At 47.0% G+C, this 12,078-nt stretch overlaps 1 protein-coding gene across 1 annotated transcript in view; it reads left to right on the top strand.

Moving 5' to 3' along the window:
- Positions 1–12,078, top strand: part of CTNNBL1 (catenin beta like 1) — a 161,630-nt gene that overhangs the window by 132,141 nt on the left and 17,411 nt on the right. The window contains exons 12-13 of the mRNA XM_069546951.1: positions 2,064–2,161; positions 3,849–3,929. Of these exons, the coding sequence (XP_069403052.1) occupies positions 2,064–2,161; positions 3,849–3,929 (179 nt within the window). The remainder of the gene's footprint in view (positions 1–2,063; positions 2,162–3,848; positions 3,930–12,078) is intronic.

Here is a 12,078-nt window from a genome sequence, read left to right on the forward strand (position 1 = left end):
GGGCTTATATTCTAATTGAAGGGCAGCAGTAAACAAAACAAATAAGTAGGTTCCACAGCAGGCATGCTCAAGGGAAGAATACAGCCGGTAAGACTTGGAGATAGGCAGCACTGGGGCTTTTCGTTTTTAAATAGGGCGGCCAAAGAAAAGCCTCATTGAGAAGAGGACAGCTGAGTAGGACTGGGTCTGAGGACTGAGCCACGCAGATGTCCTGGTGAGGAGTAGCTCAGGCAGGGAGAACAGTAAGCACGGAGGCCCCAGGACAGGAGTGTGTCTGGCATTAGAAAGCAGCATTTAGTCTGAGTGAGCTGGGGCTCAGTAGAGGGTTTTACACGGAGCAATGATAGGGTGTGACTTAGGCTTTAACTGACCGCTCTATGGAGATCACGGCGAAGGGGTGGGCGCAGAGTCCCACAAGCAGGCTGTTAGTATTCCCAGTACTGTGCGCCAGAGTTATGAAGGGCATGGGGGGGCAGCAGTAAGAAGGGATGGAATTCTGGATGTAATTTGAAGGTACAGCTGACAAGGTTTCTGTGGGATGTGTGAGAAAGGGGAGAATCAAGGGTATCACCGCTGTGTTTGACTTAAGAAACTGGAGAGCATGGTTGCCGTTAACTCAGTGGATAAGACTGTGGGCACAGGTCTAAGGAGAAGGGTCAGGAGCTTGTTTTTGGACGTGTTCAGTTCAAAGGACCTACCTGTTAGACAACCACGTGGAGAGAGCAGGTAGACGGATGAATGCATGAACCTGTGTTCAGAGAACAGAACTGACCTGTAGAGTTTGGGAGCAGTCAGCACAGTAAGTGGCCCAGTGGTAAAGAATCTGCCTGCCAACGCGAGAGACACAAGAGAGGTGGGTTCGATCCCTGAGTCAGGAAGATCCCCTGGAGTAGGAAGTGGCAACCCACTCCAGTATTATTGCCTAGGAAAATGCCATGGACAGAGGAGCCTGGGATCAGTTCCTGGGGTCACAAAAAGTCGGACACAACTGGGCACACACACATGCAGCTGGTCTTTAAAGCTGTGGGACTAGATGAGATCCCCAGGGAGGTGAATGCAGCTAGAAGAAGGTGAGTAACTCTCGCATTAGGAGATTGGGGAAAGGAAGCATTGAGGAATGCTTCTGATATAAGTGAGGGAAAAAACAAATACAAAATTGTATCTGTGCTACCATAAGAATTCTTCCTTGTGACTTTAATAATCAGATGACTTTTTGAGAACCCACGGTAAATTTGGCATATGAAGGTATTCTCCACTCAGTTTTCAAAACAGAATGTTTGTTGCCCACACTGTGGGCATTTTATTTCAAAATAAATGTTTTTCTGCCATCTCCTTTTCAAGGTCATTATTCTTGATTTTTAAAAATTCTTTTTAAAGAAAAGAACCTCTTAACAGCTGAAGCCTATAATATACCCTTCAATTACCCTCTTCTGCCCTGGCTAGAATAATAGTATCTCATAATAGAAGCCCATAGGTCATGTGAACTGAAAAAAAAAAAAAAAAACAGTTATCGTTTTGAAGTACTTAAGTATCCAGCTGTCTTTAAACAGGTAAGGATTATAGCTGCACCAGAATGTAAGTGATAGCTCTGGAACCCCATCATATTTCTGATTTAATTCTGGGATATTTGCTTGGGAAAGTTTTAAGATGATTTGAGAGTGTGATAGAACGTGTCTTATTTGTTCATCACGTGCTCCCCTCATGGTTAGTATTCATACACTGTTCACGGGTTATTTCTGTAAATGGGGAGATTAGTTTGAGGTCTGTTGTGGACAATAGAACTCAATTAATTCCAGGCAGAACAGAAATTCCAACTTAGTTTTGATTCAGTTGCTCAAGTTGTCCTTGGGGATGTAATCCCCTTTGAATATATTTCTTGTGCTGTCTGTGAAAATCAGTTTAGTTTTCCATGGACACAGTTTAGGTTCTTGTCTTATTAATCAATAGCAGCAGTCAGGAAAGGCCTGCTTATTCCTCCTTCAATAGAACCAGATCAGGCTTGAAGAGAGGTGATAATTACTGCTCTGATCACAGCATGTTCTCTTTTCTCCTTCCCAACCCAGAGCATGTCTGTTCGATCCTCGCTTCCCTCCTGCGGAACCTGAGAGGGCAGCAGCGGACCCGGCTTCTGAATAAATTCACTGAAAATGACAGTGAGAAGGTAGGCGCTTGGTGGACTGTAAGATGGGGCCAGGACCCAAGGGGAGAAAAGGGCTGTCTCCCCAGTGCGATCTGAGGAGTGCTGGGTAGAGTGATCCTGCCCAAAAATGTCCTCTCCAGCATCTGGGCCCCATTGCTCTGGGTCTCAGAGGGTTTTCTGGTTGTCCTGCCTCTCATTTCCAGATGCAATTTCCCCAACCCCAAATATTTTGAAACCATTTCTGTATGCACTAATGTACCATTATGGATCATTAAGACGAGGAGGAAAAGATGAAGTCAGTGCTTTAAAAATTCTTAACATGCAGTGAAACCATTTGCTTCCTTATAAGTAATAGAAATAAATGCAACTGTTATCTGAAAAAAAAGAAAAAGGCCATCAGGTTAGGACAGAGAATGTCTTAGCAGTCATGTCACCCTGGTGACATCATCTAATGTCTATGTGTTAGTTTCCTCATCTTTAAAATTAGGATTGCTCTCTAGCTTCCCTGCCTACCTTATCAGGTTTTTCTGATGTTTAAGGAAATAGTGGATATGCGAATACTTTTGTAAACTGAAACCTGTAAGATTTCAGGGTCTTCCTTGTTAACCAGGAAGGTGTGGGCACAGTCTTCCTGTCTGATGCCATGTTGAAGCAGCATCTATTGTTAATACCACCCCATGGGTAAACAGGCTTCCCAGGGGGCTCAGTGATAAAAGAATCCACCTGCCAATACAGGAGACACAAGAGATGCTGTTTCAGTCCCTGGGCAGGGAGATCCCTTGGAGGAGAAAATGGCAACCCACTCCAGTATTTTTGCCAGGAGAATCCCATGAACAGAGGAGCCTGGTGGGCTACAGTCTATGGGGTCACAAAGAGTTGGACACAGCTGTGACAGAGTGCTCACGCATGCACATGGACACATAAATACACACACATACACACATACACATACACACACAACACACACTGGGTAAATTCCAGGGTTACCAACAGCTGTGGTGGTGCCAACCCAGTAAAAAGAGGTCAGAAGTCTAGGCTGGCTTCACAGTGTTCCTTCAATCTCTTGGAAGTCTAAGAGGAAAAAAAAAAAACCAGAAACTTTTTCAAACCTTGGGCCATATTTGAAGCGACTTTTGTGAAGTTTGAAACTGATTTTTAGGTTACTGCTAAGCAAAAGTCAGGGCTTTTTTAAAGTTGCTGAAGGAGTTTTTCTTGCACTCTGTTCTCACTCAAAAGCAACTAAAGAGATTTTACTCAGACCTTTTTAAAAAAAGATTAGCTCTGGGGCAGAATCCGAACATGAAAGGTTTCAGTTTGAAAAAAAAGAAGTTTCGGTAAAGTTCTGAGTGAATATCAAGTATGTAACTTCAAGCTCCTCTTCTTTGCAAGAAGGGACTTGAATTTTTATTGATTTATTTGTTTTTAACAGCTTGAATTCAGGGGAGTCCAAGGAGGGCTGGGAACACATGATGTCCTTCAGGAATGGACCTGTGTTCAGTATCCATGCTAAGCATTTGCTTTGTTCTGCCCCAGCTGTTTGATCCATTCCTGATCCATTCCAAGGCAAAGCTCAGATCCAGAGTGAGAAGTGGTAGAGGGGCTCTCCCTTTGTGTGGAGCCACAGTGAGATGAATAGGAGCTCCACTATTCTCTTGCCCAGGTATTCTCTTCCCTTCTCACTCACGCCTGTGAAACACCTCTCTTTCAGGTTGATAGGCTGATGGAACTGCATTTTAAGTATCTGGATGCAGTGCAGGTGGCCGACAAGAAGATTGAAGGGGAAAAGCACGTATGTATCTCTGCCTGTCTCTTGCCAGCTCTTCTTGACTTGCATTCCATTTGGGTCCCTGTGCACCTCGTATCTCCCCACTGGACAGGCCAGGACAAAGATGCCATCTGCCCTCATGGGCCAGTTAGCATGTCATGCTGAGCAGGGGACGGTCTGCCAGCGGTTGTAACTGCTCTTCTAACAGGATTGAAGTCCTAATGAGGGCGGATGTGTACGGTCGAGCCAGGGCTGACCTGGGAGTCTGGGTGGTGGCACAGGTACCCCTGACAAGAGCGCCTCCTTGAAAACCTGACCAAGGCACAGTGCTGTGACTTGGTACCACCCTGGCAGAGTATGTCTTGGCACACACACTTGCTGGCTTCAGTAGCCATAGGGAGGCACTGGAAGGAAGCTGGGAGGTCACTGAATCCAGTTCCTTGCACTAGCAGATGGAATCTAGAGACCTAGAAAAGGGAGCCCAGAGCTCCGCGGCCTGGCCCGCACACCGGGTCACGGTGGCTGAGCCGCACTGTCTGACGCGATGGTTGCTGGGAGAGGTGAAACCTGCTAGCTGTCTTTCCTGCGGGGCCAGACGTAGCATGGGTGTTACCCTGCCGCCTGTGTTTTCACCTCCTCCTGTTTTGCCCTTGGCCACCTCTGGCCTCGGCAGCTTTCTCGTCTGTCTCTTTAATCAGGACAGGTTTCCACATCTGTGGGTTAAAGTCCAATTTGTATTCTCTTCCCTAAAGACATTCCTCAGTCTTCGGTCAGGTTACAAAACGATCCTTTTCTTGCTTTTTTCAGAGTCGTTTTCTTTGCGATCTTGATTTGCTGTATCACTCTCTTTTTTCACTCTTCTTGCCTTAAAGACACACTTGAGGCTTTGGAGCCTCACTGGTGGGAGGCGCGCCTCCGCAGCCCCGCCTTCTGTGTTGCTGGGGCAAGCCAGCCATGAGGCAGAGCTGTGTGCATTGGGAATTGTGCAAGCATCTTCCCTCAAGCTGTGCCTCAGGCCAGGGTGAGAGACTAGAGCTTGGGGAAGACAGTGACCTTGTTGTCTGTGTCCTTCTTAGCTACCCATTCCCTTTCACAAAATATACCTTCATTTATAAACAGCAGGAGACAGTAACCGTGTGTATCCTTCTTATGGTTTCCTCGTGCTCTCTAAACCTGGTGAGTCCTCAGATGTTTGTTGATTGGTTGGATTGATTGGCTGGAACTGTCTTCTTTTATATGATGAGACTACTACAAGACAAGTGGCAGAGACTAAATTCTGAGGCTGGACTTCAGATACCAGCATGTTCTACACACAGTCCTTTCATTCCACACACATCAGCCTCTCTGTTTTATTCTTTGCTTAAACTTTCCTCTTCCATCTTTTCTTCCCTTTACAGCAGCGTGTACATGGTCGATACTTAGTGATTGTTAAAATGCCAGGGTAATGTATTCTTTTTCTTGGACTGAACGGTAATTAGAAACAGATTGAACTTTCCCTAGACTTTTGTAGGGAGACAGCCCCGGGACAACTAGAACTCCAGCTCTGATGGCGTCCCCCAAGTTATCTGCTGAAGGAGATTTTCAGGACTGGTAGCAGGGACACCTGGGAGTCCGAAGACTTGGATTTGAGGGCAGGCATCTTCCTCAAATTCACCCCTTGCCTCATCTTGTCACCACGCCTCATGTAGCCCGGGTTCTTCAGCAAAGGGGTCTCTCAAGTCCTCTCCAACTTAGTGTTTTCCCTCAGGTTCAGGTGAACATACTTTGGTAACTCTGCCATTTTTTGAAAATGGAATAAATGAAAAGCACAATAAGAGGCTGATTAGCTGCTGTCTTCTGTATAGAAGAGCAGCAGTCTAGTGGAAAGGTAAGCGTGAGGCGTAGGGAGCCAGATAAGCCTGGATTTGAACTTGAGCTCTGCTGCTTCCTAGCTCTGAGACCTTGGACAAATGAGTTGACCTCCTCCAACCTTTTCTTTTTTCTTTTTTTGGCTGCACACAGGCTAGTTGTAGTGAGCTGGGGTTCTCCATGCAGTGCGAGGGCTTCTCATCGCAGTGGCTTCTCTTGTTGTGGAGTTAGGACTCAAGAGGCTTAGTTGCTCCAGGCATGTGTGATCTTCCCAAACCAGGGTTCAAACACATGTCCCCTATGTTGCCAGGCAGCTTCTTAACCACTGGACTTATAGGGAAGTGCCCGCTCTGAGGTTTGATGTTCTCATCTGTAAAATGGACGTAACACCTCCCTTTCAGTGCTATTGTGAAGACCAAGCATAAAGCATGTCAGTACCTTGCTCAGTACTTAGCTGCTGCTGTTACTAGATTTTCCTGGCTTCCTTTGAAATTCCTGTGTAAATGTTAAGTAAGCCAGGCCGCCCTGTTCCTAAGAGCATCCTCCTTCCCAAATAACCCAGAAGGAGCTGTCCTAGCAGACCAGAGCATTGGCACCATCAGGTGCTTTGTCTGAAGCTCAGCTGGAATAAGCTTTGGTTTTTGCTTGTTGTTATTTTTTCTTTTTTTTTGAAGGGGTATTGTTTTGTTTTCTGAGAGAGACCAGAGTAAGCTGTTGGGCATCAGGGAGCAGCTTGCATGGAGCTGTTAGGAAACTTGGCCTGCTTCCCACAAGATTGTCTATTATCAGCATTGAAGAGGGTATGAAATTGATTAGCACTGATGGAGAGTAATGGCTGCAGCCATTCTCCCCAGCATTCCCAGTGCTTCCGTGTGCCACAGGTGCGGGGCCCTGCCATTCCCTGACAAACATCTGTCTCCTTGATGCCAAGGCCGTTCAGCTGGGCCCTGGCAAACATTCCAAGGCTGTCAGTGCTCAGCAGCCTTGGTGTTGCTCAGAGAGTCGGGGCGGGCTGGGGGTGAGGGGTGCGTTTGTGAGCAGCGCACCCTGCCAGCACTCAGGCTCCTCCTGCCGGATGAAGCTGCCTCCCGGGTATAAAGGGACTTGGAACGAACAACCTCTGTCCTGTCTCTCCTTCATGTAGTCTTCTCATGTTTGTTGCCTCACTCCAGCCTACTCCCTTTAAACTTGAATGTTCCACACCTACTGGGAATTCAGCAAATATTTGTTGACCCGAATTGAATCCTTGTTTTTCTTGATAACGTTGACTATCAGATCTGTAAGAAATAAATATCTCATATATTGTGCCAGGCCTGCAACAAAAACACCTTAAATAAATTGACCAAGAGACGGGGGATCAGGTATTGACAGTCTGAGTGTCTCGGAGCCACCGCTGTCCCTGCAGACTTCAGACGGCCATGGGCACCGTGCAGACGTCCACGGGTCTACAGTTGACCAAGATTCACAGAAAAGAATCCCATCATGTGGCACGTGTTTCTCAGGCACCTGCTCTGTGCAGGCGCTCCAAGCTCGACACTGGCTTGGGGTAAGCACGGGTTCAGGTGTCGGGAGAAGGGGCCAGGGAGCACCGCTGCTGCTGCCGGGGGCTGGACGAATCCAGGGCGCAGGGGCAGCCATCTGCACCTCGAGTCACCCCGAACAGTTCTGCGGATGAGGCAGAAGCCGAGCTGCACCTCAAAAGGGGACGTACAGGGCATTTCCAGGAACAGGAGCAAAGCAGCCGCAGTGGGAGGCCAAGTTAAGTTTGGGGGCAGCTGTTAAGTTACATTCCAGGAACAGAAGGTGTGATGGGGGAGCATGGACTTTAGAGCCAGGCTGCTTCGGGTTCTCCGACTACAGACACACAGCCTCATTTCTCCAGCTTTCTTTTCTTCCTTTCTGGTGCTCTTTTTTTTGAGGTGCACATCTCAACCTGTGGGAGTGTGAGGAATTACACATTTCAGAATTCGGTGACATAGATATCACACAGGCGAAAGCTGCTTTCACGGGTCCTGGCACGGAGCGTTGCGGGAGAACCTTTCCTTTTTTCTCTGTGAGGACTGTTTCTACCACCAGCCCTCCACATACACGTATTTTCTCCCTTCCCTTGTGCTGCGTGGTTTTGTGGGATCTCAGACCCACCCCCAACCCCCCACTTCTCCTCCTTCCTCTCCTGCTGCTGCGCCTTAGCTTCCTCTCTCCTAGTCTTTGCTTTTCCCTCTGTCCTGCCTCTTCTCAAGCTGGTGCCTCCTTCCACCTTCAGGTCTCATGGCCTAAATGTCATGGTCTTCATGTCACGAGACATGTCTTCATGAGACCATATCTCATGGTCTGCAGGCCTAAATGTCAGCCCCTCAGAGTGACCCCCCTGCCACGTGTGAAGCAGCACCCCCCGAACTGCCAGTGCTTCTTCCGGACCTGTGCTGACTTTATACATTTGTTGACTCTCTCTCTATGCGACTCTCATCCCTCTTGTTCATCATGTTCCCAGGACCTACTTAGTGACTAACATGCAATAAATGAAAGACAACTACTCATGAGTTAAAATTAATATTTGTCTGTGGGTGTCAGGAAGATAGAGAGTCCAGAGTTTCCTACATTATACCTAAACTCTCATTGTTAACCCTAATTTGTATTTCCTCTGAATAGCCCCATCATCAAAAAAATATTTTCTACAACTGTGTACATCCTGTGGCATATCTGTAGCTGTATTAAAAACTTCTTATTTAGAAGCGTCTGCAGGACAGACTGATAATTGTATTATATACAGACTCGGTTCCAATCGCGTTACTGCAAGAGTCTGTTAACTAGCAAAGACTTCCACGTCTTGGGCAGTTGTCCACTGCTTTCTCATGTTATATTCAGTGTCCGTGAGACTCCAGGGCCACAGAGGTTCTGAACATACCCTGGGGCTTTCTGGTTAACAAGATTTGACCTGGACTTTTAAAGGGCATGTGATTCTTGAGACTCTTGGAGTGAGCAGCAGTTCTCTGTGGTCTGTAAATACCCAGGGTGCTTGTCTCAGCAGATTTCACCTGACTCCCCAAGCAACAAGAAGCCCAGAAAATACCAAGGTCCCTGTTGTTAGGCAGATGTCCTGACTTCTTGTGGGTATCTTCTGGCTTCTGCTGGTTCAGTGTACAGGGATGGCAGGCTTCTGCATGTCAAAAATAAGAGATAATTATTTAGGTACTGGCAAGGATTTTAAAAGAGGAAGGAAAAAGCCTTGGAGAGAGGTTTTCCTTTTTTTAGTTCCTGGGAAGATTATTCTCAGCAGGTTTATTCAGTAAAGCCTTCTCACCACATACTTTGCACCGTAATGACTTACAAATTGCATGCTAATTTTGCACAGTTAAATCATCCCAGGCTTTATCCTGGAAAGAGAAAGACGGACTTCTTGTAATGAAACAGTATCCACAGGAGTTGATGGCCGAGACAGACTGACGATTTCCTTAGCATTTGACACTCATTAATAGGTTTGTACCAAGGAGGTAAAGCGGAGGAGCAGATGCTTGGGGTCCAGGATCGTAAAGCACACCTACCAAGCCGTGTAGACAGGGGAAGTGTGAGACTGCAGTCAGGTCTTCTGCTAACTGTGCTGGAAGCTTCCGGGCAAGCCAGAAAAAAAAGGGAATCCTGCTGAGAGCTCCTCTCAGCTGTTCCTTGAACAGTGGTTCCCAAACTTCTCAGTCTATGAATTTGGCAGGCCACAGCTTACAGCAGTAGAAGCCAGAGCTGGTGGGGGAGGGAATGGAGTAGTGCTTTCCCCTCCCTCCTGCTTCCGTCTTTCCTAGAGGCAGATTTAGCCAAATGCCCATTCCCCGCTCTCTCCTCCCTCCCTGCTTGCCCTCTTCCCAATCACAGTCATCCTTTCTAGTTGGGGGACTTGGGTCCTGGCCCAACTCCTCTGCCTCTTCCCTTGCAGTAAGGCCTTGAGCATTCTTTGAAAGATTTTTTTTTTAATGTGGACCATTTTTAAAGTCTTTATTGAATTTGTTACAGTACTGTTTCTGTTTTATGTGTTGGGTTTTTTGGCCACGAGGTCTGTGGGATCCTAGCTCCCTGACCAGGGATCGAACCCGTACCCCCTGCATTCGAAAGTGAAGTCTTACCCACAGGACCGCCAGGAAAGTCCCTGGCCCTGAGCACTTGGTTTTGCTTTTCTCATCCTCTCTGTCCTCTCAGTGGGCTCACAGTCTCTCCCACAGCACTTCACAGAAGCCCTGGTTTTCTCGAGGCTGGCTTGGGAGAGTGTGTGTGTGCTCAGTCGTGTCCAGCTCTTTGCAATCATGTGGACTGTAGCCCACCAGGCTCCTCTGTCCATGGGATTTTCCAGGCAAGAATACTGCAGCAGGTTGCCACTTCCTATTCCAGGGGATCTTCCCAACCCAGGGATCAAACCTGCACCTCTTTCATCTCCGGCTTTGGCAGGCAGGTTTTTTACCAGGGAGCCACAGGGCTGTCTTATATGTTGTCACAATCCAGTGAATGAGTAGTCTAGCAGTCTGCTTGCTTGTTCTTAGTACATTTAGATGGTTGATGTGACGCCACCTGTGATGGAGGCGTCATGCTACCTACCATAGAAGGAGCATGAACCCTGGCATCGTATAGCCCAGGTTTAAATCCCAGCTCTGCCCCACACAGATTCCATTCTTTTGGGAAGTGCCTTACCTGGTGTGTATATGTGTGTGTTTTACTTTTCATGGTGGCTTTATCAGAGTGGCACGTGCTCATGTGTTTAAGGCTGGCCTAACACATAGTCTCTCTTCTCTTTGCAAACTCTGGCCTGATACCCTTGGGTTCTTATCAGAGCTGCTATCAGTTAGCTGTAAATTCCCAGAAAAAAAAGAAAAACATCCCTTTCACTAATTCTCCAGCCTATTTCCCCTGCTGAAAATGACTTGCAGGCCCTCGTCTCCTCTCTCACAGTCTGCCCTGTTTCAGAAGCTCTTGGAAGAAGATTTTGTTTGGCTGCTGTTTGTGTCTCCTCCTTCTCCACTTACCTGTCTCTCCCTTTACTCTGGAAGAAAAAGGGAAATTGGCCTTTTCTCAGTGGTGGGGCAGTCCCTGCCCATGACTGCACAGCAGCAGTGACCCCCGGCTGGGGTTCTGAGCCATGTCCCCGCTTATTAAGGAAAGGGATTCCTGTTGGCTTCATAGCAGCTTCTTTTATGACTGTCTCCTTCCATCAGCGAGGGGCAGCTGGCCGCCTGTCAGGGGCAGATTAGAAGTGGCATCCACACGCTCATTTGGAGGCTTGCGACTTGCCTGCGGAGAGAGATAGAGGCACCTGGCAAGGTAGTGATTTGGTAGCACTCTGCAGACAGATTAACATTTAAAGTGAGGATGTGACTAGGGGAGGGGGTGCACACACAGCCCTGCAGCAACGGCACCTTGATGCCACACGCACCACCTCCTTGTGTGTGTCTTTGGAGATGAATCTGTTTATTTTAGCAGCCCCCAAAGATGCTTATGCTGCCCTGAATTGCAGTCTGTTCTACTTAATGTGCTATTCACTGAATTACCATCTAAGTTTTTATTCTAGCCCTCTCTTACGAAATGAACAAAGTAAAACCTTTCAGATTGTCTTTTTTTGCTTTTTTAACTCTCCTGATTTACCCATGGAATTTGCTAGTCTAGCTAGAGATCCCTCCTCGTTTTTTCGTTTTTTTTTTTTTAATATATAAGTTTCTTCAATTTGTAAGAAAAAGGCAAAGGAGCTTGATGATCTTACATTTAATGCTGGTCATTTGCAGTGGTTCCCAGATACAGCATGAAGAAAACCCCCATCTATTTGCTCATAGGCTAATATGGAAAAGGTCTATAAAACAAAGACATTTTGAACTAGGGAAGTGATCACAGGCTTGGAGCCAGACTCATGTGCGTTTTTATCCTGTCTCCGACACTTACTCAGCTCTGAGCTTTGCGACCTTTGGAGAATTCTCCCCTCTTTAAACCTCAGTTTCTTATTTGAAAGTGGAATTAGTTATGATTCTTGTTACTTCTTGGGGTTTAAGGAATAGTGAGAAATTCATGAATGTGCTTAGCACAGTGCCTGAAACACAGGACCCAGGAAATTTTGCTGTTATCATTCCATTTTTCCTGCCTATCCTTCCCTCCCCCCATATTTATTTATTTGTTTGTGTCAGGTCTTAGTTGCAATATGTGGGATCTTTGTTGCATCATTCAGAATCTTTCGCTGTGGTGTACAGACTCTCTAGCTGTGACGCAGGCTTAGTTCCTCTGTAGCATGTGGGATCTTAGTTCCCTGACTGGGGATTGAACTCATGTCCCCTGCATTGCAAGACGGATTCTTCACCACTGG

This window comes from Ovis canadensis, chromosome 13, assembly GCF_042477335.2.
Source record: "Ovis canadensis isolate MfBH-ARS-UI-01 breed Bighorn chromosome 13, ARS-UI_OviCan_v2, whole genome shotgun sequence".
Taxonomy (NCBI): Eukaryota; Metazoa; Chordata; class Mammalia; order Artiodactyla; family Bovidae; genus Ovis; species Ovis canadensis.